Raw genomic sequence first — 26,120 nt, forward strand, 5'->3', positions numbered from 1 at the left:
GAAGAATTCAATGTTGGGAGTCAGTTTCATCAGCACCTTTCCAAAGAATTTTCTTTAACCCAGGTAGGTGAAAGATGCTTCTCTAATTTTAAGGATGGAATAAGACCAACCCATCCCATTAGCCCTTCCAGGCCCCATGTAAGAATTCAGGCACATCTTCTCACTCATCTCAGACCTTCTCAGGTAACTTGCTGAAAATGTTTCCCACTCTGAGCCCCAGTGAGCCTCCCTGCAGCTTGATGATGAAGGGCTAGACCAGAAAAGCTCAACCTGAGTGATCCTGACCCTGAAATGATTGGCAAAATAGAGGCGGTGTCTGGGTGTGGCTTTTTGTCTGGGAGACGGGAGTGCCCAGTTGTAATTAGAATCTTCCATGGGATGCAGTAACCCAAAAATGAAAAAAAAAAAAGAAGTCAGAAAAATGGAAGAAACAGAGCAGTAGACTCAGAAACAGAGACCATCTTCAGAGGCCTTTGTCTGTATGGGGATATCACAGCTACGTCTAAAGCAGGTCGTGTCAGTCCCTGGCAGGGAACCCTCCACCGGCTTCCCGTGTTCCCTGGGACGAAAGTCCAGCTCTTCACTTTGGCTCCACAGCCCTGTGTCCAGGGCCCCTGCCAGTGTCCAGCCTCCTCCTGGGAGCTTGCCCTCATCTCCTGACTCCCTCTGCCCCAGTCACATTTGCTTTTCTCTTTTTTCAAATATCAAAATCCTTCCTGTCTCAGGTCATTGTCCCTGCTCTTATTCTATGTTTCTAAGTGAAGATGGCACTGTCCCTTTCTCCTTCAGGTCTAGGCTCAGAGATGCCTCCCATCGCCTCCCACCCCCATCTGAAGTTCCCTCTGCCTGTCAGTCTGTATCACATTACCCAAGTTTTCTTATCTCTGTGTCAATCTTATCAGAAATGCACTTTTTTTTTTTTTTTTTCCAAACAGACTCTCACTCTGTCCTCCAGGCTGTGAGTGCAGTCTTGTGATCTTGGCTCACTGCAACCTCTGTCTCCTGGGTTCAACTGATTCTTCTGCCTCAGCCTCCCAAGTAGCTAAGATTATAGATGTGTGCCTCCACACCCTGCTAATTATTGTATTTGTATTTTATTTTATTTTTGAGTCTTACTCTGTCACCCAGGCAGGAGTGCAGTGGTGCGATATCAGGTCACTGCAGCCTCCACCTTCCAGGTTCAAGAAATTATCCTTCCTCAGCCTCCTGAGTAGCTGGGATTACAGATGCCCATGAAGTCTGGCTACTTTTTGTATTTTTAGTAGAGACAGGGTTTCACCATGTTGGCCAGGCTGGTCTCAAACACCTGACCTCAAGTAATCCACCTACCTCTGCCTTTCAGAGTGCTAGTATTACAGGCATGAGCGACCGCGCCTGGCCAAGTTTTTATATTTTTAGTAGAGACAGGGTTTCACCATGTTTGCCAGGCTGGTCTCAAGCTGCTGGGCTCAAGTGATGCTTCCACCTCAGCTTCCTAAGTAGCTGGGACCACAGACACACAGACGTGCACCACCATACCTGGCTAAGTTTTTGTATTTCTGGTAGAGTTTTCCTGAAGGGGAGCTCATCCCAGCCCAGCTCCCCACTGCTGAAATGTGTGTGGGGGCTTCTCCAGGAGGGGAGCGGGAGTTTTCCTGTACGAATTTTTTGTCCCTGGTGCAGTGGGCAGCAGAGGGGACCGTATTTCCTCAGGGTGAGGTCTCTTTTGTTTATGTCATTGTGTTACAGGGAGGGGGTGTGTTGATTCTGAGCAATAAACAACATATTTTTAACATTCAGGATTGACTTCTAAAGACTCTTGGTACATAAGGAAGAAACTGGGAAGAGGAAGAGGAAAGCAAAGGAGTCAGGGATGGCTCCTCCTCAGGTGAGATGATATTCTCGGTGGATTGTTCTGTCTCCTTCCTTTCAGAAACGCTGGGCCTTGGAGTTGGGAATCTTCTCTGAGTCTGAAGCGTCCTGCCTGACAGGTTTGCTCACCCTCACCCGTGCCTTCCCTCAGTCCCTCTCATCTCCCTTAGATTCCATCTCTCGTGACCCAGTGACATGAACTTGGGAAGAGGCGGCACTGGGCATGGTCCTGGGAAGGGCTCACACCAGACATGGATGGAGACGGGGTGAGGGTCCCGTGGTGTGAGTGCTGTTGGGCAGCAGGGATTGTTCAGGGGCCACATCTGTGTGCTCTGTCAGCTCTCTGTGGACCAGGATTAGAGCAGCTGCCAATGGAAGTCACGTATTAATGAGCACAAAGTACATGGTAAATTCTAGAAAAGGGCCGGGCGCGGTGGCTCAAGCCTGTAATCCCAGCACTTTGGGAGGCCGAGATGGGCGGATCACGAGGTCAGGAGATCGAGACCATCCTGGCTAACACGGTGAAACCCCGTCTCTACTAAAAATACAAAAACTAGCCGGGCGAGGTGGCGGGCGCCTGTAGTCCCAGCTACTCGGGAGGCTGAGGCAGGAGAATGGCGTAAACCTGGGAGACGGAGCTTGCAGTGAGCTGAGATCCGGCCACTGCACTCCAGTCCGGGCGACAGAGTGAGACTCTGCCTCAAAAAAAAAAAAAAAAAAATTCTAGAAAAGGAGAGCAATAAAGGAAAATCTTTACTCCCTGATTTTGTACCACATTTTTAGGTAATTGAGTGAGTTACTGTGTTCCTGACTCCAAAAATCTTACTAATTAGAATGGAAAGTTCATACATAGACATGAATAATACATGAATGATTCCTTTATTATTATTATTATTACTACTTGAGGCAGTATTTTGTTCTTGTTGGCCAGGCTGGCATGCAATGGCACCATCTCAGGTCACTGCAACCTCCGTCTCCTGGGTTCAAGTGATTCTCCTGCCTCAGCCTCCGAAGCAGCTGGGATTAAAAGCATGTGTCATCACGCCCAGCTAATTTTGTATTTTTAGTAGAGACAGGTTTCTCCATATTGGTCAGGCTGGTCTCAAGCTCCCGACCTCAGGTGATCTGCCCACACTGGTCTCTTAAAGTGCTGGGATTACGAGTGTGAGCCACCGTGCCGGGCCTATTCCTTCATTATTTTAAGAATATGAAATCATGTAAATAATACGAGGAGAGTCATTAAACTATTCTTAGCACATTAAGCTCATGAAGACGGTGGTGTTACTGTGGAGAGGCTTGTGAAACAGGTGTTTTTGGTAAAAATGTTTACAATGTTTCTCAAATATGAGAGTAGCATTTCTTTTTTATCCTAGAGGATAAAGCCATATTCTCATTCCACCTATTATTATTATTATTATATTCTGAAATGGAGTCTTGCTTTGTTGCCCAGGCTGGAGTGCAGTGGCATGATCTCAACTTACTGCAACCTCTGCCTCCCAGGTTGAAGCGATTCTCCTGTGTCAGCCCACCTAGTAGCTGGCATTATAGGCATGCACCACCACGCCCGGCTAATTTTTTTGTACTTTTAGTGGAAACGGCATTTTACCATGCTGGTCAGGCTGTCTTCCAACTCCTAACCTCAGGTGCTCTGCCCGTCTCAGCCCCCAAGAGTCCTGGGATTACAGGCACAAGCCACCGTGCCCAGCCCCACCAGTTATTATTACATATAAATTGTTATATTTAAACATCACATGATGTATATATTTGTTTTGTGGTAAGTCTCCAAGCAAAGCTTCAGCTTAGGCCCTTGGCCATAAGGCATCTCCTTTCCTTATCACATCCCTCATCCTCCTTCCAACCTCACTGGGGAGCCACTACTGTCAGTTCTGTGTTAGGTGTCAGAGCAAGTCTCATACACGTGTATTTCTGCATTGTTATGAGACTTTAAAAAAAATTCTGGGCCAGGCGTGGTGACTCATGCCTGTAATCCCAGCACTTTGGGAGGCCAAGGCCAGCGGATCATGAGGTCAGGAGATTGGGACCATCCTGGCTAATATGATGAAACCCTACTAAAAAATACAAAAAATTAGCCGGGCGTGTTGGCGGGCGCCTGTAGTCCCAGCTACTTGGGAGGCTGAGGCTGGAGAATGGCATGAAGCTGGGAGGTGGAGCTTGTAGTGAGCCAAGATCTTGCCACTGAGCTCCAGCCTGGGTGACAGAGCAAGACTCTGTCTCAAAAAAAAGAAGAAAGAAAGAAAAAAGAATTCTGTTGTAAATTCAAAAAAAAAACTTTTTTTTTTTTTACTTTATGTTTGGGGCTACATGTGAAGGCTTGTTACAGAGGTAAACTCACGTCATCGGGTTTTGTTGTACCAATTATTTCATCACTCCAATATCAAGCCCAATACCCAATGGTTATTTTTATTTTATTTTATTTTATTTTATTTTTATTTTATTTTTTGAGATGGAGTCTCACTCTGTCACCCAGGCTGAAGTGCAGTGGTGTGATCTCAGCTCACTACAGCCTCCACCTCTTGGGTTCAAGCAATTCTCTGCCTCAGCCTCCTGAATAGCTGAGATTGCAGCCACCCGCCACCATGCCCAGCTAATTTTTTTGTATTTTTAGTAGAGACGGGGTTTCAGCATCTTGGCCAGGTTAGTATTGAACGCCTGACCTCATGATCCACCCATCTCAACCTCCCAAAGTGCCGGATTACAGGTGTGAGCCACCACACCCGGCTGTTATTTTTTATTTATTTTGAGACTGAGTTTTCTCTTGTTGCCCAGGCTGGAGTATAATCCATGATCTCAACTCGCTGCGACCTCTGCCTCCTGGGTTCAAGCGAGTCTCCTGCCTCAGTCTCTCGAGTAGCCGGATTTACAGGTGCCAGCCACCATGCCGGCTAATTTTTGTATTTTTAGTAGAGACAGAGTTTCACCATGTTGGCCAGGCTGGTCTTGAACTCCTGTCCTCAGGTGATCCACCCGCCTCGGCCTCCCAAAGTGCTGGGATTACAGGTGTGAGCCACTGTGCCCAGGCCCAATAGTTATTTCTTCTGCTCCTCTCCTTCCTCCCACTGCCAAAGTATCCTTTCCATCAAGGTGAGATGCCTCTTCAGTTAAACAAATCTTGCTAATTTTATATTTTTAAAACCTTATAAATGTATGTATATACACACACAAATATACATCAGTACGTATACATACATGTATACACACATACATATTTTGAAAATCTGGAGAAAACAACAACCCTTTTTATTAACATCTAATTTCTTGTGAGTCTATGTAGGTTTTATTAATGTTTTGGACATACATATACAAAATAGATTTTCATACTTTGAGTAATGCTGTTTTCATATATTTATTTTATTTTGAGACAAGGTCTCTGTCTATTGCCCAGGCTAGAGTGCAGTGGCATGATCTTAGCTCACTGCAACCTCCACCCTCAGGCTCAAGCCATCCCTCAACCTCTGCCTCTCAGGTCGCTGGGACCACAGGTGCCCCCATGCCTGGTTAATTTTTATTTTTATTTTTTTTATTTTTTATTTTTTTTGGGACAGAGTCTCGCTCTGCCGCCCAGGCTGGAGTGCAGTGGCGGGATCTCAGCTCACTGCAAGCTCCGCCTCCCGGGTTCCCACCATTCTCCTGCCTCAGCCTCCCGAGTAGCTGGGACTACAGGCGCCCGCCACCTCGCCCAGCTAGTTTTTTGTATTTTTAGTAGAGATGGGGTTTCACCGTGTTAGCCAGGATGGTCTCGATCTCCTGACCTCGTGATCCGCCCATCTCGGCCTCCCAAAGTGCTGGGATTACAGGCTTGAGCCACCGCGCCTGGCCTAATTTTTATTTTTTGAGCGGAATCTTGCTCTGCAGCCCAGGCTGGAGTGCAGTGGTGTGATGTCGGCTCACTGAAACCTCTGCCTTCGTGGTTCAAGTGATTCTCCTGCCTCAGGCTCCCGAGTAGCTGGGAATACAGGCGAGTGCCACCATGCCTGGATAATTGTTTGATATTTTCAGTAGCGACGGGGTTTCACCTTTTTAGCCAGGATGGTTTCCATTTCATAACCTCGTGATCTGCCCACCTCAGCCTCCCAAAGTGTTGAAATTACAGGTGTGAGCCACCTTGTCCAGCTGTTTCTTTTTTCTTTTTGAGACAAATCCTTGGTTCCCAGGCTGGAGTATAGTAGCACAATTTTAGATCACTGCAACTTCTGCCTCACAAGTTCCAGTGATTCTCCTGTTTTAGCCTTTCAAGTAGCTGGGATTATAGTCACATGCCATCCCCCGCGGCTAATTTTTTTGTATTTTTAGAAGAGGTGGTGTTTCAGCATTTTGGCCATGCTGGTCTTGAATTCCTGACCTCGGGTGATCTGCCTCACAGCATGCTGGGATTGCAGACACGAGCCACCATGCCCAGTCCCACCAATTATTGTTAAATATATATTGTTATATTTAAACATCACATGATCTATATATTTGTTTAGTGATAACACTTCAAGAAAAGCTGCAGCTTAGGCCCTTGGCCATAGAGCATCTCCTTTCCCTGTCACATCCTCCACCCTCCTTCCAGCCTCACTGGGGAGCCGCTACTGTCAGTTCCGTGTCAGATGTCAGAGCAAGTCTCATTCACATGTATTTGTGCATCGCTATGAGGCTTTAGAAAAAATTCTGTAGTCACTTAAAGTTTTTTCCTTTTTTGAGACAGAGTCTCGCTCTGTCATTTAGGTTACAGTGAAGTGGCATGATCTCAGCTCACTGCAACTTCTGCCTCCCGGGTTCAAGCATTTTCCTGCCTCAGCCTCTTGAGTAGCTGAGACTACAGGCAACCAACACCATGTCTAGCTATTTTTTTTATTTTTAATAGAGAAGGGGTTTCATTATCTCGGCCATGCTGGTCTTGAACTCCTGCCCTGGTTATTCACCTGCCTTGACCTCTTAAAGTGCTGGGATTGCAGGTGTGAGACACTGTGCCCGGCCCATAATAGTTATTTTTTCTGCTCCTCACCTTCCTCCACTCTCTGCCCTCAAGTATACCCCAGTGTCTGTTGTTTTCTTTTCTTCTTTGTGTTTTAGTAAATATTTTACTTTGATATTTGATCCTGCTGGTTGTGAATTTGCATTGTTGTCATGTTGGTGAACATGGCTAGCTTGCTGTTTGGCATCTGCATTGGAAATTGGCTGAATGACAACATGTGGGCCCTTTGCGATTTTTCCCAGTGTAAAGAGTGCCATAGTGGCTGCCTCTGCGCACACCTGCGTTCCTACAGATATCTGAAGATTCCTCCAGGTCAGGCAGTTGAAAGGTGATTGCTTCCTCTAGGATGTGGCATTTCCTGTTTTCTTAGATCCAACAAGATTCCCCCGCCCCCAACTGCCAAAGTGTCATTTTCCAGCAAGATGAGATTCCTCTTCAGTTAAACAAAACTTGCTACTTTTCATATTTTTAAAAACTTTATATATATACATACACATTCCCATACATGTGCACACACAAACATACAAATACATGTATACACACATATGCATATATTTCAAAAATCTTTTATATTTTGAAAATCTGGGACAAATGATAACCTTTTGTATTAACATCTAGTTTTTTTGTGAGTCTCTGTAGGTTTTATTATATTGTGAACATGTATATACACAATTGATTTTTGTACTTTGAGTAATTTTGTTTTCGTGTACTTTATTTTATTTTGAGACAGGGTCTCACTTTGTTGCCCAGGCTTGAGTGCCCTGGCGGGATCGTAGCTCACTGCAACCTCCACCCTCAGGGTCAAGCCATCCTCCCTCCTTAGCCTTCCAAGTAGCTGGGACCACAGGTGCCTCCCACCATGCCCAGCTAATTTTTTCTTTGGTTGAGATGGAGTTTCTGTTGCCCAGGCTGGAGTGCAGTGATGCGATCTGGGATCACTGCAACCTCTGCCTTCCAGGATCAAGTGATGTTCCTACCTCAGCCTCCTGCGTAGCTGGGATTACAGGCATGTGTCACTGTGCCCAGCTTATCTTTTACTGTGGACGTTGTCATCTTTTAAGACATCAGTCATGCTCTCTCTCATCTAGATAATGAATGTCACTTGGTGTGTCAATAAAAGTTTCAAACATTTTTATAACAGGAACCCAACATAGATTTTTTATTTATTTCTTGTATTTTTCACAAACATAAGAAATTTATACTGAAAGTGTGTCTTGATTATACTCAAAGTGTAATAAAACACATCTGGGGAGACGTCATGTGGTAAGAAATCCCTCACTTGGATTTGTCAGAACATTCTCTACAATTAAATCCCTGCTTTTCCCTCTCTCCTCTTCTCATTTTCTGTAAAGATAAGAACTCCTCCCATAGCCATTTGCTTAAAATGTGTTTTCATTTCAGAGTCTGTTGACATTCAGGGATGTGGTCATAGAATTCTCTCAGGAGGAGTGGAAATGCCTGGACCCTGCTCAGAGGACTCTATACAGAGACGTGATGCTGGAGAATTATAGGAACCTGGTCTCCCTGGGTGAGGATAACTTCCCTCCTGGGGATGCGCCCTTGTGTATCTTTGTATTTTCTCTTGTTGCCTTTTGGGATTCCCATTGTTCCTTGACTAAAATAGAAGCTGTATTGATTTTGACATGAAAAGCTTCATGATGTAGCATCTGGACTTTCACTGTCCCGTTTGTTTAGATGTTCTGTGTTCTTCATGATAGCTCAGTGGGGGTTCCAGAAGTAAAGTAGGCATAAAACCTTATTGCAGCCTGGTCGTCGTGGCTCACGCCTGTCATCCCAGCACTTTGGGAGGCCAAGGCATGTGGATCACTGTGGGTAAGGAGTTTGAGACCAGCCTGACCAACTTGGAGAAACCCAATCTCTACCAAAAATACAAAAATTAGCCAGATGTTTTGGTGCATGCCTGTAATCCTAGCTCCTAGAAAGGCTGAGGAAAGAGAATTGCTTGAACCCAGGAGGCCAAGGTTGCAGTGAGCCGAGAACACACCACTGCACTCCAGCCTGGATGACAGAGCACGACTCTGTCTCAGAAAACAAAAACAAAACCTTATGGCCAACTTTAAAGATACCCAGTTCCCTGTTTGCTTCTCCTGTGCTTTCAATTCAGTAGTTCTTGGAAGAGAGCTCGATGTCCACGTATTACGTATTACAAGGCTCCCTCAGCATTCAGAAGGAGGCAGTCAGTGGAGGAATTTGTGAAATATTTTCCTACATCCATCTGTAATGTCTTCTTTCCTACAGAAACATAGGGCTGGGACTCTAGAAAAGCTCCAGCACGTCATGGTCCTTTCTTTTTATAAGCAAGAGTCTCTTTCTGACCTGCTGTCTCCATGTTGGAGCAAGGGAAAGAGCCCTGGACCATGGAGAGTGAAGTGAAAATAGTAAAAAATATCCAGCTGGGTGGGAATGTGTTACTGGTGTAAAGGCAGGTAAGAGCTCAGATGGGCAGAGTGGAAACTCCACCTTCCAAGAGTGTGTGGGGAAACTCTCTGCGAGTGGGAGAATTCTGTGGGAAAAGGAAAGTGTAAGTCCTGACGTCCCTGAATGGACGTCTTTCTGAAGGGGGCCAGCCCCTCCACACCTGTGGGTATTTCTCGTCAGGTGGGACGAGAGACTGAGTAAAGAAATAAGACCCAGAGACAAAGTAGAGAGAAAGAACAGCGGGCCCAGGGGACCGGCACACTCAGCATGTGAGGACCTGCACCGGCACGGATCTCTGAGTTCCTTCAGTATTTATTGATCATTATTTTTACTATCTTAGTGAGGGGTGTGTAGCAGGGCAACATGTAGAGAGGTCAGCGGGAAACGTGAGCAAAGGAATCTGTATCATGAATAAGTTCAAGGAAAGGTATTTTGCCTGGATGTGCACATAGGCTAGATTTATGTTTCACTGTACACAAACATCTCAATGTAGCAAAGAGTAACAGAGCAGTATTTCTGCCAGCGTATCTTGCCTCCAGCCATGCTTTTCTCCTATCTCAGAATAGAAGGAATGGGAATGGTCTGCTTTACAGCAAGACATTCCATTCCCAGGGACTAACAGGAGACAGAAGCCTTCCTCTTAGCTGCAAAGAGGCCTCCCGCTTTCACTCCTCCTCCTCAGCACAGACCCTTTATGGGTGTTGGGCTGGGGGATGGTAAGGTCTTTCCATTCCCATGAGGACATATCTCAGGCTGTCTCAGTGGGGGGAAACCTTGGACAATACCCAGGCTTTCTTGGGTAGAGATCGCTTGGGCTTTCCGCAGTGCATTGTGTCCCTTGTTTATTGAGAATGGAGAATGGCGGTGACTTTTACCAAGCATACTGCCTGCAAACATATTGTTAACAAGGCACATCCTGCACAGCCCTAAATCCCGTAAACCTTGATTCAATACAGCACATATTTCTGTGAGCACAGGGTTGGGGCTAAAGTTGCAGGTTAACAGCATCTCAAAGCAAAACAGTTTTTCTTAATATAGATTAAAATGGAGTTTCTTATGTCTTCCTTTTCTACATAGACACAGTAACAAGCTGATCTTTCTTTTCTCCACACTTTCTTTGTGCCTGCTTATCTCTCTGCTTTTACTTTCTTTCTTTTCTTTCTTTTTTTATGACAGAGTCTCACTCTGTGGCCCAGGCTACAGTGCAGTGGTATGATCTTGGCTAACTGCAGCCTCTGCCTCCTGGGCTCAAAGGATTCTTGTTCCCCAGATTCCTGAGTAGCTGGAACTGCAGGTGCTCACCACCATGCCCAGCTAATTTTTGTGTTTTTAGTAGAGACAGGGATTCACCATGTTGGTCAGGCTGGTCTCAAACTCCTGATCTCAAGTGATCCACCCACCTGGGATTCCCAAAGCACTGGAATTATAGGCATGAGCTGCCATGCCTAACCATTGTTATTATTTTAAATAGTTTTGTCCTTTAGTTCTTAGTAAACATGTAACAACCCGTGTCCATTCCTTTCAGTATGCAGAAGTGAAGTGCGTTGTATAGATATTTGGGCAGGTTATTGTTGCAGGTATGTTAAACATCTTAAAGTTATAACGTAATAATGAAACTTTTTTTTTTTTTTTTTTTTTTTTTTTGAGACGGAGTCTTGCTCTGCCACCCAGGCTGGAGTGCAGTGGCCGGATCTCAGCTCACTGCAAGCTCCGCCTCCCGGGTTTACGCCATTCTCCTGCCTCAGCCTCCGAGTAGCTGGGACTACAGGCGCCCGCCTCGTCGCCCGGCTAGTTTTTTGTATTTTTAAGTAGAGACGGGGTTTCACCGTATTAGCCAGGATGGTCTCGATCTCCTGACCTCGTGATCCGCCCGTCTCGGCCTCCCAAAGTGCTGGGATTACAGGCTTGAGCCACCGCGCCCGGCCAATGAAACTTAAAATTTCCATAACCTGGACATGTGCAGTGGCTCACACCTGTAATCCCAGCACTTTGGGAGGCCGAGGGGGGCAGATCACCTGAAGTCAGTAGTTCAAAACCAGCCTGGCTGACATGTCAAAACTTTGTCTCTACTAAAATTATAAAAATTAGCCAGATACAGTGGTGGGTGGCTGTAATCCCAGCTACTCAGGAGGCTAAGGCAGGAGAGTCGCTTGAATCTGGAAGGTGGAGGTTGCGGTGAGCTGATATCGTGCCATTACACTCCAGCCTGGGAGACAGAAAAAAAAAAAAAATCCATAACCTGCAAAAACTACTTCTCCACTAGAATTTTTTTATTTATGTCAGAATTATTTCTGTGTATGTTGCATTTCCGTTAACATATATGTACAGTGTTTTTCATGCCTTTTATTTTAAAAAATATGAAAAAAAGTTTAGTTATGAAGCAAAGGTATATGTATGCCAGTTTCTGTATCTGTCCTTTTATTAATTATGTATTTATGAGACAGAGTTTTGTTGTTGTCACCCAGGCTGAAGTACAATGCTGTGATCTCAGCTCACCACAACCTCTGCCTCTTGGATACAACCGATTCTCCTGCCTCAGCCTCCCGAGTCACTGGGATTACACACATGCAGCACCACACCCACCTAATTTTGTATTTTTAGTAGAGACAGGGTTTCTCCTTGTTGGCCAGGCTGATCTCGAACTCCCGACCTCAGGTGATTGGCCTGGCTCGTCCTCCCAAAGTGCTGGGATTACAGGAATGAAAGACCGTGCCTGGACTATCTGTTTTTTTAATTTACCTTCACTGGATAACTTTATATATTTATTTTATTTTATTTTATTTTTTGAGACGGAGTCTCGCTCTGTCACCCAGGCTGGAGTGCAGTGGCCAGATCTCAGCTCACTGCAAGCTCCACCTCCCGGGTTTACGTCATTCTCCTGCCTCAGCCTCTGGAGTAGCTGGGACTACAGGCGCCCGCCACCTCGCCCGGCTAGTTTTTTGTATTTTTAGTAGAGACGGGGTTTCACTGTGTTAGCCAGGATGGTCTCGATCTCCTGACCTCGTGATCCGCCTGTCTTGGCCTCCCAAAGTGCTGGGATTACAGGCTTGAGCCACCGCACCCGGCTATTTATTTAATTTTTTGAGACGGAGTCTTACTCTGTCACCCCAGCTGGAGTGCAGTGGTGTGATCTTGACTGACTGTAACCTCCGCCGTCCGGGTTGAAGCAATTCTCCTTCCTCAGCCTCCTGAGTAGCTGCGACTACAGGCGTGCGCCACTATACCCAGCTAATTTTTGTATTTTTAGTAGAGATGGGGTTTCACCATGTTGGTTGGCCGGGATGGTCTCGATCTCCTGAGCTGGTGATCCGCCCACTTCAGCCTCCCAAAGTGCTGGGATTACAGACATGAGCCATGACACCCAGTCTGGAGAACTTTTTATATGCTTGTGGGTTGGAGTTACTCTTTAGCCTTCTTTCATTTCTCTTTTTTTCCTCTCTGAGACAGAGTTTCGGTCTGTCACCCAGGCTAAAGTGCAGTGGTGTGATCTAGGCTCACTGCAACCTCCACTTCCCAGGTTCAAGCAATTGTCCTGCCTCAGCCTTCCAAGTAGCTGGGACTACAGGTGAGTGCTAACACGCTGGGCTAATTTTTTGGTATTTTTTTTAATAGAGTTGGAGTTTCAGCTTGTCAGCCAGGATGGCCTCAATCTCCTGGACTGGTGATCCTCCCACCTCAGCCTCCCAAAATGCTGGATTACTCACACGAGCCACCGCACCTGGTCTGTCTCAAGGTTTTTAAAACATGTTAGTGCTAGTAGATGGCTTCAAGTATTGCAAGTTTTACAGTACAGACTCTTTCTTTTTTTTTTCTTTTTTTTTTCTGAGATGGAGTCTCGCTCTGTTGCCCGGGCTGGAGTGCAGTGGCTGGATCTCAGCTCACTGCAAGCTCCGCCTCCCAGGTTCCCGGCATTCTCCTGCCTCAGCCTCCCGAGTAGCTGGGACTACAGGCGCCTGCCGCCTCGCCCGGCTAGTTTTTTTGTATTTTTTTAGTAGAGACGGGGTTTCACCGTGTTAGCCAGGATGGTCTCGATCTCCTGACCTCGTGATCCGCCCGTCTCGGCCTCCCAAAGTGCTGGGATTACAGGCTTGAGCCACCGCGCCCGGCCGCAGTACAGACTCTTAACTTCCTTAGTTTAATAAGTTTTGTCAGCTTTCAATGATGTTAATGATGAGATGCTTTTTTTCCTGTCTCTGTCATTTCACTGTCCTGTTAGAAATAGATTAGACTGGCCGGCCGTGGTGGCTCACCCCTCTAATCCCAGCACTTTGGGAGGCCGTGACAGGTTGGTCACTTGTCAGGAGTTTGAGGCAAGCCTGGCCAACATGGTGAAACCTCGTCTCTACTAAAAATACAAAAATTAGCTGTGCATGGTGGCGTGCACCCATGATCCCAGCTAATTGGGAGGTTGAGGCAGGAGAATCCCTTGAACCCGGGAGGTGGAGGTTGCAGTGAACCAAGATCATGCCACTGAACTCCAGACTTGGCAACACAACGAGACTCTGGACTGAGAAGGGAGAATCACTTGAGGTAGGATAATCCGGCCAGTATACGCCAGCCTGGGTGATAAACCATGACTCCATCTCAAAAACAAACAAGGAAATAGCTTAAACTGGGAGACTTCAGACACAGACATTTATTTCTCATGAATTTGCAAAGTGGGAAATCCAAGAGCAAAGTGCCAGCCACATTAGTTCCTGGTGAGAGCCTTCTTCATGGTTTAGCCCAGCCATGGTCCTGCCGTGTCCTGACATGGTGGAAAGAGGAACAGGCAATGAGCTCTTTACTGTCTCTTTATAAATGCACTGGTCCTATTCATGAGTAGTCAACACCCATGACTAAATCCTCTCAAAGTCTGCACCTGCAGGAACATCCTCTTAGAGAATACCAAATCTACCAAAGCTTATTTGAGAAGTAGTTATTTATCTTATTTTATTTTTTTGAGACAAAGTCTCGTTCTGTCACTGACGCTGGAGTCCAGGGGCGTGATCTTGCCTCACTGCAACCTCAGCCTCCTGGGTTCAAATGTTTTCTGCCTCAGATTCCCCAGTAGCTGGGATTACAGGCGTCTTCCACCATGCCCAGCTGATTTTTTTGTAGTTTTAGTAGAGATGGTGTTGTTGTCCGGGCTGTCTTGAACTCCTGAACTCATGATTCACCCACCTCAGCTGACCAAAATGCTGGGATTACAGGCATGTGACACTGCACCCGGCCGTTAGCCAATTCTTGTTCCTGATAATGCTGTGTGTTTTCTTGACCTCATATATCAGAAGGTGATCTTAACATGTATTTCAGGTCTTACGTTGTGTACTGGTGGTAAGTACAAGTTTTGGCTTTTTTCTTAAGAGGGAATTGTTTAGAATTCTTCAGTCTGTATAAATCTACTTATTATTTTCTTGCTTGTTTTATCCTGGGTTGCAATATTTGATTAACTGATTTTTATGACTTCACATTTGAATTTTCAGTATGTGGTATGCAATATAACTGGCACACTCCCCCATTAATGTCACAAAGTGCCACAGGGTGCAGTGGCTCACACCTGTAATCCCAGGACTTTGGGAGGCCAAGTCGTGTGGATCACCTGAAGTCAGGAGATCGAGACCAGCCTGGCCAACAAGGTGAAACCCGATTTCTACTAAAAATACAAAAATTAGCCAAGCATGGTGGCAGATGCCTGTAATCCCAGGTGCTCAGGACCTAAAGCAAGAAACTTGTGTGAGCCTGGGAGGCAGAGGTTGCAGTGAGCCAAGATCATGCCATTGCATTCCAGCCTGGGTGACAGAGCCAGACTCTATCTCAAAAAAACAACAATATTAAAAATTAAAGTCACTATATGCCTGTTCCACATGGATATAGGTGATTTCATAACAGTTATTCAGAAAAATATGGTATTAACATTTTCTTTTTTTTTTTTTTTTTTGAGATGGAGTCTTACTCTGTCACCCAGGGTAAAGTAAAGTGGCACGATCTCAACTCACCACAATCTTTGCCTCCCAAGTTTTAGTGATTATCCTGCCTCAGCCTCCCAAGTAGCTGGGATTACAGGTGCCCGTGACCATACCCGGTTACTTTTTGTATGTTTAGTAGAGATGGGGTTTTGCCACATTGGCCAGGCTGGTTGAACTCCTGACCTGAGGTGATCCATTTGCCTCGGCCTCCAGAAGTACTGGGATTACAGTCGCAAGCCATCATGCCATGCCCTTTTTTTGAGATGGAGTCTCATTTTGTCACCCAGGCTGGAGTGGAGTGGTGCAGTGTTAGCTAACTGCAACCTTTGCCTTTTAGCTTAATGCAATTCTTGTGACTCAGCCTCTGGAGTAGCTGGGAGCACAGGCGCTGGCCACCATACCTGGCTAATTTTTGTAATCTTTTCTTATCTTGTCAGTGCTATGATTATTTGACAATACAGAATTTCCACTAATTTTAGTTATTCTTACAGTAGCCTGAGGTGGATTATTGACCAATATAGTATATTGTGTGGTTCTTTAGCATTTATTTGTATACACTAAATATGCTGTAAATATGAAGGATATACATTTCTCTCTGATGTGGTAGTGATAAGTGTGATACACTGTAGGATCACCGTGGAAAAACACTCCTTACTTTAGACTTATACATGTTTGTGCCCTGTCAATGTTTCATCATAATATTGGGAATAGGCTTCCATAGAAATGATTTGAAGCACGTGTAATCGCCCTTTATTTATTAAAGAATCTTACTCCTTTTGTGTTCCTAAACTTTGAAGCTCATATTTGGGAAGTTGAAAATAAGTATTGTTTTTTTCTGTGATATTTACACATTTCAGTATTATATACCATCCATACTTAATTGGAAACCTATTGGTGTTTAAATTTTGTAGATATCTCTTCCAAATGCATGTTGAAGACGTCATCAACAGGGAAAGACAATACAGAAGTGATCCACACAGGGACATTGCAAAGACAAGCAAGTCATCACACTGGAGAATTTTGCCTCCATGAGACTGAGAAAGACATTCATGACTTCGACTTTCAGTGGAAAGAAGATGAAACAAATGGCCAGGCAGCACCCATGATGGAAATCGAAGAGTTGACTGGTAATACAGACCGATATGATCAAAGGCATTCTATAAACAAGGCTATTAAAGATCAGCTTGGATCAAGCTTTCATTCACATCTGCCTGAACTGCACATATTTCAGCCTGAAGGGAAAATTGGTAATCAAGTTGAGAAATCTATCAACAATGCTTCCTTGGTTTCAACATCCCAAATACTTTCTGATAGGCCCAAAACCCTTATTTCTAGTAAGTATGGAAATAATTCCCTCCATTCTTCATTACCCACACAAAAATGGGAAGTACATATGAGAGAAAAATCTTTCGAATGTATGGAGAGTTTCAAATCCTTTAATTGTAGCTCACTCTTAAAAAAACACCAGATAATTCACTTAGAAGAGAAACAATGTCAATGTGATGTATGTGGCAAGGTCTTTAATCAGAAGCGATACCTTGCAGGCCATCGTAGGTGTCACACTGGTGAGAAACCTTACAAGTGTAATGAGTGTGGCAAGACCTTTGGTCACAATTCATCCCTCTTCATTCACAAAGCACTTCATACTGGAGAGAAACCTTATGAATGTGAAGAATGTGACAAAGTTTTCAGTCGCAAATCACACCTTGAAAGACACAAGAGGATTCATACTGGAGAGAAACCATACAAATGTAAGGTTTGTGATGAGGCTTTCGTGTATAATTCATACCTGGCAAAGCATACTATACTTCACACTGGAGAGAAACCTTACACATGTAATGAATGTGGCAAGGTTTTTAATCGACTATCAACCCTTGCACGCCATCGTAGACTTCATACTGGAGAGAAACCTTACAAATGTGAAGAGTGTGACAAAGTTTTCAGTCGCAGATCACACCTTGAAAGACATAGGAGGATTCATAGTGGAGAGAAGCCATACAAATGTGAAGAATGTGACAAAGTTTTCAGTCGCAAATCAAACCTGGAAAGACATAGGAGGATTCATACTGGAGAGAAACCTTACAAATGTAAGGTTTGTGGCAAGGCTTTCCAGAGGGATTCACACCTGGCACAACATCAGAGAGTTCACACTGGAGAGAAACCTTACAAGTGTAATGAGTGTGGCAAGACCTTCCGTCAGACATCATCCCTTATAATCCATCGTAGGCGTCATACTGGAGAGAAACCTTACAAGTGTAATGAGTGTGGCAAGACCTTCAGTCAGATGTCATCCCTTATATACCATCATAGACTTCATAGTGCAAAGAAATCTGAATAGTGAGTGTGGCAACACCTTCCATCACCATTCAAGCCTTGTAAATCACAGGGCCATTCATACTGGAGAGAAACCTTACAAGCGTAATGAATGTTTCAAGGTTTTTAATCAAAAAGCAACCCTTGCACATCATCATAGACTTCATACTAGAGAGAAACCTTACAAATGGGAGGAATGTGACAACGTGTTCAGTCATAAATCAAACCTTGAAACACATAAGAGAATTCACACTGAAGAGAAACCATACAAATATAAAGTTTGTGACAAAGTTTTGCATATAATTCATACCTGGCAAAACATACTAGAATTCACACTGGAGAGAAACCTTAGAAGTGTAATGAGTGTGGCAAGACTGTGGGTCAAAATTCACACCTTGTAATTCACACTGGAGAGAAACCTTCTAAGTGTAATGAATGTGTCATGGTTTTTAATCAATAATCACACCTCGCAAGTCATCACAGACTTCATACTGCAGAAGAATCTTACAAACGTGAACAATGTGACAAAGTTCAGTTGCAAATCCAGCTTCAAATACGTAGGAGAATTTATACTGGAGAAAAAACATACAAATATAAGGTTTGTGACAAGGCTTTCAGGAAAGATTCACACCTGACAAACAATACTAGAATTCACTCTGGAGAGAAACTTTACAAGTGCAATGAGTGTGGCAAAGCCTTTAGTGGGCAGTCAACACCATCAAGCAATCCATGGGACAGGGAAACTTGACTAATGTAACGATTGTCACAAAGTTTTCAGTAATGCTACAATCATTGCAAGTAATTGGAGAATCCACAACGAAGAGAGATCTTACAAGTGTAATAAATGTGGCAGATTTTTCAGACATCGTTCATGCTTTGCATTTCATTGGTGAACTCATGCTGGAGTGAAACCTTACAAATGTCATGATTGTGGCAGGGTCTTCAGTTTCATCCTACGCAAAACAGGAGAATTCATACAGGAGAGAAAGCTCACAAGTGTGATGAGTGTGGCAAAGCCTTTACTTCATGTTCACACCTCATTAGGCATCAGAAAATCCATACTGGACAGAAATCTTACAAATGTCGTCAGTGTGGCAAGGTCTTTAGTCTGAGGTCACTCCTTGCAGAACATCAGACAATTCCTTTTGGAGACAGTTGTTTCAAATGCAATGAGTACAGCAAACCATCAAACATTAATTGACATTAGGGTCAAATCAGCCTTGACCTGAGTTTGACTTAACATTGAGTTCAAGCATTAATTGCTATTAAACCGTTTATGTTAAGAGGATTGTGCTGGGGGCCATGGCCCATGCTTGTAATCCCAGCACTTTGAGAGGCAAAGACAGGTAGGTCACTCAAGGTCAGGAGTTTGAGAACACCCTGGCCAACAACAGACGGGAGCCACTTTTCCCAGCCTGTATTTTGTTTTTCTTTCTTTCTTTTTTTTTTTTTTTTTTTTGAGATAGAGTCTTGCTCTGTCACCCATGTTGGAGTTTAGTGGCATGATCTTGGCTCACTGCAACCCCCTCCTCCTAGGTTCAAGCGATTTTCCTGCCTCAGTCTCCCTAGTAGCTGGCACTACAGTTGTGTGCCACCATACCTGGGTAATTTTTTCTATTTTTAGTAGAGACTGGGTTTCACCGTGTTAGCCAGAATGGTCTCCATATTCTGACTTTATGATCCACCTGACTCCACCTCCCAAAGTGCTGAGATTACAGGCATGAGCCACCGTGCCTGGCCTGTTTTTTGTTTCTTTAACAAAAAGTTGTAGGGATTTCTATGAGTATTGTACTGAATCTAAATCACATTCAGTTATAAAATCATTGAGCAATATTAACTTTTCCAATCAGTATGGGGTTTATATCTATTTATACATGTTTTTAATCATTTTGATCAATGTTTATAGATTTCAAGGTACAAACCTCACCTTTTAATGCTTATTTCTAAGTGTTTCTTAGTTTTAAGTTCTTTAGCAAATGGAAGTGATTTCTGATTTTCTTTTAAAATTATTTATTGTTAATGTATGGAAATTCAACTAATTTTTGGTGCTGCTGTTCTATTCTGCAAATACACTGAATGTGTTTATTAGTTCCAGTTGCATTTTGGTTGACTCTTCGTGATTTTCTTCACAGAATGTCATGTCATCAACAAACAAATAAAATTTGACTTCTTTCTTTCTGATTTGGATGAGTTTGATTTCTTTTGCTATTTCATTGCTCTGGCTAGGACAGCCAGTATTGATTGAATAGAAGGGGTGAGAGTATTCTTGCATCATGTGAGATCCTACAGGAAAAGCATTCCATTTTCCCTGATTGGTTATTTCTGCATTGGTCATTTCACGGAAGGTCTTTCTATTGTTGAGGTAAATTTCCTTCTGTATCTATTTTGTTTTGGATTTCCATGATGACTGGATGTTGAATTTTGTGAAATGCTTTTTCTCCGTCTACCGAGATGATGTGATTTTCATCTTTCGTTCTGTTCAAGTGGTATATCTCATTGATTTGCTTGAATATGTTGAACCATCCTTGCATCCCAGAAATAAGTGGTACTTGCTTATCTACAATCCTTTTTATATCCTCTTGAATACAGTTTGCTAGTACAAGGGGTCTTCAGGAAGTTCATGGAAAAATACATATTATGAGCAAATTGTGCGTGATGTCGCATTTTCTGCACCAAAATAAACTGGTACAAATCTGTTGTAACATGTCTGAACTAGTTTAAGGCACTCAGAAGGGGAAGACATGAGTTTGAAAAGAGAATCAAAGCAATGTAAATTTTGCTAAAATTGAAATGAGCAAAGCAATGTAAATTTTGCTAAAATTGAAATGAGAAGAAACATCAAATTTATGATGAGACCAGACGCAGTGGCTCAGGCCTGTAATCCCAGCACTTTCAGAGGCCAAGATAGGTGGATCACATGAGCCCCGGTATTCAAGAACAGCCTGGGCAGAATGCTGAAACTCCTTTTCTACAAAAAATACATAAATTAGCTGGGCATGGTGGTACATGCCTGCTGGTTCAGTTTCTGTGGAGACTGCAGTGGGAGGATGGCTTGAGCCTGGGAGGTCGAGGCTGCAGGGAACCATGATCATGCCACTGTACTCCAGCTTGGGTGACAGAGCAAGATAGTGTCTCAAGAAATGAATATGGTGAAATTTGGGTAGAGGAACAATGAAATCATTGATGCTTTATGAAAAGGTTATGGGGACGATGCCTAAAAGAAATCACTAGTTTGTAAATGGATAACTCATTTTAAGTTGGGACATGACGATGTTGATTAAAATATAGAAATCAGCTTGGTATGGCGAGTGCCTGTAACACGCCTACTCCGGAGGCTGAGGTAAAAGAATGACTTTAATTTGAGGACCAGAGATTGCAGTGAGCCGAGATCATGCAACTGCACTCCAGCTGGGCAACAGCAAGATTCTGTCTCAAAAATAAAGTAAAATAAAATAAATAAATAAAAATAAAACCCCTTCTCAAATAAGCTTTGGTATAATCTTAGGAGGTAACATTATTGTTTTGCAAGTATAATATGTGTTCAAAATATTCTTCTATGGGCCGGGCGCCGTGGCTCACACCTGTAATCCCAGCACTTTGGGAGGCCGAGGCAGGTGGATCACGAGGTCAGGAGATCGAGACCATCCTGGCGAACACGGTGAAACCCCGTCTCTACTAAAAATACAAAAAAATTAGCCGGGCGAGGTGGCGGGCACCTGTAGTCCCAGCTACTTGGGAGGCTGAGGCAGGAGAATGGCATGAACCCGGGAGGCGGAGCTTGCAGTGAGCCGAGATCCCGCCACTGCACTCCAGCCTGGGCGACAGAGCGAGACTCTGTCTCAAAAAAAAAAAAAAAATTCTTCTATGACCCTACATTTCATTAGATATGTTTTTTAACCATTTTAAAACTGATTTTCTCTGAAATTTACTGTGTTCAGTTTTCCTTGAGGACTGCATGCTTTCTAGTCTGTATCATATATTGGAAACATTTTCTGGTACCTGATAAATCATTTTAGTTTGTTTCATGTGTACTTGATAAAGATATCAAGGAACTTTATGCTGACATCAAAATTTAGCTGAAGTAGCCTATTACTCCATTTTCTTTCTTTATGTCATCTGATTAAATGGTGAACTGTGAGCGGCTAAGTGAATGTTCCCTTCAAGTTTCTCTGGTCCATAGTATTCTTTGCAGATGTTGAAGGATGGGCAGGATTGACTTGGAACCTTTTTCCAGCAGAGCCCCTGTGTTCATGAAGAAAACATTTGCTCACATCTCATTTGTACCGCTGCCTCTCTTTCAGCGTTTTAAACACCTATAGCTATGTGTTCATAATCGTGTTTATTTTGAAGGTATTACTATCATTTTTTCTGAGAAAATAGTTACATGTTTAGGATTCATGCCATCAGAACCTTAGACATTGAAAGAAGCATTTCATTTGCTCAGGTATATAAAATTGTCCTGGAATTTTTTTTTTCTTCTTTTTCTGAGACGGAGTGTCACTAGGTCACCCATGCTTGAGTGCAGCGACACGATCTTGGCTCACTGCAACCTCTGCCTCCCAGGGCTAAAGATCCACCCCAGTTAGCCTTTCAAATGGCTCAGACCACTGATGCACACCACCACACCTGGCTAATTTTTTGTGCTTTTGGTAGAGACAGAGTTTCACTGACCCCTGAAATCCTTTGCCAAATAGTGTGTGGCTTTTCCTGTAGGAGAGGGTCATGCTCAGCTGCAATTTGAATTTTAAATGGATTCCTGTCCTCCAAAAATGTAAAAATCACAAATACCAGAATGGAAAAAAATGGGATTAGACTCAAATCATCTTGAACTTATTCTTTTCTCTGTCCACACCCACTGCTTTTCCTAATCTCATCTCACAGCTTTAACCCACCTACCCATGTCCCCTGCAGGCCTCTCCCCTGAGCTCTACAATCCTGTGTCCAGTTTTCTCAGCTCTCTGCTGGGACATGAAACAGGCATCTCCACCTTCACGTGTCCATAAGTGACTTCCTAAACCCCCAAACACATTCCCTTACAGGCCTACACGTCTCAGATGAGGGTGTTGGTGTACTTCTGGAAACTTAGTCAAACTTGACAGTATGTATTTTAAATATGGGAGATAAATTACATTATTTGTAAGTGTTGTCATTTATAATGTAAAGAGAAATTTCCATGTATACATAAAAGGAATGAGAAAATACATCATTTCCAAAATTCTTTTGAGGAGTGAGAGAAAAATATTTCAAGACCTCATCCTTATGGATCTGGGCTCCCATGACTCCTCTGACTTCATCTCCTGGCTGGGTCCTCCTGGCTTCCTCTACTTTAGCCATGCAGGCTTCTTTCCTTTTTCTGGGACTGAGCTTGCTCCTTTCTTAGGGCCTTCACCTGGGCTGTCGGTCTGCCTAGGATCCTCTAGCCCCTCAGCTGCAAGTGACAAGCAGCATTTCTTTCCTAAGTCTTTGTTCTGACATCACTGTTTCTATGGAAACATTTGTGATCGCCCACAATCCTCCATTTGACATGGCAGCTCCACCTTCACCCCTACCTCTGGTCCATGTTGCCTGTTCTATGCGATTCTTTTTGCTCCTTTACTGTTCATTCACTGGATCCTGGTGGGAACAGGTCCCCAAGTGGAGAGCAGAGCCAGAAGGTGGGGCTGTGCTGGGCTGGTGCCCTCTGAGTGGAGCTCAACCCTGGCTTCACATTAGGGTTCTCAGGCATTTTGCAAATACATCTTTTATGCTGTTTTATCAGAGATTGCTATTATCATAGATTTAAACCCACCCTCAGTAATATTTACTATGGCGCTGGTGATTCTCATCGGTGTCCAGCATTGAACATCAAGGCAGTTTCCTCCATGTTGAGAGCTGAGATCAGCCTGTGATCCACAGGGAGGTGAGGGGACTGTGGTCTGCATGGGGTTTGGTTAGGGCCAGATATGTGTCCAGAAGATCTGTGTCCTTCTGCAGAGTGTGTGTGGACTTTTCCAGGAGGGGAGCAAGATCTGGAAATGGGTCAAAATTACCCTTGTAGATCTTCCCGTGGCATGTTCTTATCTCTGCATGATCTCTGGGGCAGTGGGCAGCAGAGGACCGTCTTTCTCCCGGGAGAAGTCTCCCCTGTGTGTGCGTTTTGTCACAGGAAAGGAGTGAGTGGTTTCTAAACATTAAATCTCTGATGTTTTTTCACACACAGGATTTCTAAAGACTCATGTTACATGAGGAAGCCACCAAGAAGAGCAAAGCAAAGGATCCAGGATGGCTCTTCCTCAGGTGAGTGATATTCCTCGGTGGATTCTGCTGTCTTTCCTTTCTGAAATGCCAGGTAGTGTACTCTCCAGTCTTCTGTGAGTCTGAAGTGTCCTGCCTCACACATTTGCTCGCACTCACCCAAGACTTTTCTCAGTCCTTGTCATCTTCACTTAAATTCCATCTCCTATAACCTAGTGAATGAGCTTGGGAAGAGGCGGCACTGGGCATGGGCCTGGGAAGGGCTCACACCAGACATGGATGGAGACGGGGTGAGGGTCCCGTGCTGTCAGTGATGTTGGGTGGCAGGGATTGTTCAGGGGCCACATCTGGATGCATGTTTAACTCTTTGTGGACCAGATCAGAGAAACTGTATATGAAAGTCATACATTGTGGGGGGGAAAAAAGAGAGCTCAGACTGTTACTGTGTCCATGTAGAAAAGGAAGACATAAGAAACTCCATTTTGATCTGTACTAAGAAAAATTCTTATGCTTTGAGATGCTGTTAATCTGTAACCTTAGCCCCAACCCTGTGTTCACAGAAACATGTGTGTATTGAATCAAGATTTAATTGGTCTCGGGCTGTGCAAGATGTGGTTTGTTTAAAAAGTTCTTGCAGTCAGTATGGTTTGTGAAAGCTATCGCCATTCTCCATTCTCGATTAACCAGGGACACAATGCACCAAGGAAAGCCGCGGGGACTTCTGCTCAAGAAAGCCTGGGTATTGTCCAGGTTTCCCCCAGCTGAGACAGCCTGAGATATGGCCTCATTGAAAGGGAAAGACCTTACAGTCCCCCTGCCCAACCCCTGTAAAGGGTCTGTGCTGAGGAGGATGAGTGAAAGAGGAAGGCATCTGTCTCCTGCTCATCCCTGGGAATGGAATGTCTCGGTGTAAAACCTGACTGTACATTCTATTTACTGAGATAGGAGAAAACCGCCCTACGACTGGAGGTGAGACATGCTGGTGGCAATACTGCTCTTTACTGCACTGAGATGTTTGTGTAAAGTCAAACATAAATCTGGCCTGTGTGCACATCCAGGCACAGCGACTTTCCTTAAACTTATTTATGACCCAGAGTCCTTTGCTCAAGTCTTTTCCTCCTGACCCTCTCCCCACCATTACCCTATAATCCTGCCACATCCCCCTCACTGAGATAGTAGAGATAGTGATCCATAAATACTGAGGGAACTCAGAGGCTGAGGCCAATGCAGGTCTTACTTGCAAAGCGCCGGTCCCCTGGACCGACTCTTCTCTCTCTATACTTTGTCCCTGTGTCTTATTTCTTTTCTCAGTCTCTTATCTCCATCTTGTGAGGAATGCACACAAGTGTGGAGGGGCTGGCCCCCTTCAGCATGTTAATGTGCATTGGTATCTGGTAAATTCTGGAAAAGGAGACAAACTAGGGAAGATATTTCGTGTCTGATTTTGTAACGCATTTGAAGCTACACTATTGAGTCAATATGTCTCTGATTCCAAACTTCCTTATTTAAGAGACAAGGTGTCACTCTGGGGCCCAGTCTGGAGTGCAATGGCACAATTCTAGTTTACAGCGGCCTCAAATTCATGGGCTCAAGTGACACCCATCTTAGCCTCTCAAGGAGCCAGGATGATAGGCATGTGCTACCATGCCTGGCTAATTCTAATCTGAGAGAAATGAGAATGACAACTGTATACAGAATGAGGGAGGGAAACAGTAATGAAGACAAAGAGGGACCCTGGGTGTAGATGTGCGGTGAGTTGATTGGATGTGATGATGAAGTGATGACATGTTGCTTCCTCTATTTGTAACGTAATGAATTTAAGTCCCTCTGGTCCATAATATTTTAGGCAGATGTTGAAGGATGGGCCGGACTGACTTTGAACCTTGGTTTAACAGAGCCCGTGTGTTCATGAAGAAAACATTTGCTCAGATCTCATTTCTACAGCTGCCCCTTTTTCAGTGTTTTAAACACCTGCAGCTCTGTGTTCACAGTGTGTATATTTTCAACATATTTCTGTGACTTTCTGGGAGTGAGTAATTACATGTTTGGGATTGATGCCATCGGAACCTTAGACTTCAAAAGAAGTTTTTTTTGCTCAAGAATATACAAGATGGTTTTGGAATTTTTTTTTTCCAAAGTGGCATGTCATTATGTTACTTAGGCTGGAATGCAGTGGTACAGTCTTGGATCACTGTAACCTCTGTGTCCCAAGCTCAAGTGATCTTCTTGCATCAGCTTCCCAAGTAACTGGGACCCCAGATGTGTGCCAGGAAGCATGGCTAATTTTTTGTATTTTTGGTAGAGATGAGGTTTCACCATGTTGCTCAGGTTGGTTTCAAACTTCTGAGCTGAAGTGATCT

At 44.1% G+C, this 26,120-nt stretch overlaps 4 protein-coding genes across 19 annotated transcripts in view; all 4 read left to right on the plus strand.

Annotated features, from left to right (window-relative positions):
• Positions 1-20,224, plus strand: part of LOC117093629 (zinc finger protein 468) — a 170,675-nt gene extending 150,451 nt beyond the window's left edge. For 5 of the 15 annotated variants that reach the window (XM_033229038.1, XM_033229036.1, XM_033229041.1 and 2 more), the window contains exons 2-4: positions 1,780-1,867; positions 8,228-8,354; positions 16,125-20,224. In XM_033229038.1, coding sequence (XP_033084929.1) covers positions 1,853-1,867; positions 8,228-8,354; positions 16,125-17,551 — 1,569 coding nt within the window. In that variant the 5' untranslated portion in view covers positions 1,780-1,852 and the 3' untranslated portion in view covers positions 17,552-20,224. Of the gene's footprint in view, positions 1-44; positions 64-1,779; positions 1,868-8,227; positions 8,355-12,712; positions 12,831-12,958; positions 12,987-16,124 lie in introns of those variants that run through there. The other 10 variants (XM_033229031.1, XM_033229030.1, XM_033229039.1 and 7 more) reach the window with 7 other exon arrangements.
• The window catches only part of LOC117093598 (zinc finger protein 845), a 146,678-nt gene that overhangs the window by 85,025 nt on the left and 35,533 nt on the right, over positions 1-26,120 (plus strand). The gene's annotated exons all lie outside the window — the stretch shown is intronic.
• The window catches only part of LOC117093601 (zinc finger protein 761-like), a 174,369-nt gene that overhangs the window by 30,046 nt on the left and 118,203 nt on the right, over positions 1-26,120 (plus strand). The gene's annotated exons all lie outside the window — the stretch shown is intronic.
• LOC117091318 (zinc finger protein 816-like) overlaps positions 23,788-26,120 on the plus strand; it is a 6,862-nt gene continuing 4,529 nt past the window's right edge. The window contains 1 exon segment of the mRNA XM_033223579.1: positions 23,788-23,802. Coding sequence (XP_033079470.1) covers positions 23,788-23,802 — 15 coding nt within the window.

This window comes from Trachypithecus francoisi, unplaced genomic scaffold (genome assembly GCF_009764315.1).
Source record: "Trachypithecus francoisi isolate TF-2019V2 unplaced genomic scaffold, Tfra_2.0 Lachesis_group12, whole genome shotgun sequence".
In the NCBI taxonomy this organism is placed as follows: domain Eukaryota; kingdom Metazoa; phylum Chordata; class Mammalia; order Primates; family Cercopithecidae; genus Trachypithecus; species Trachypithecus francoisi.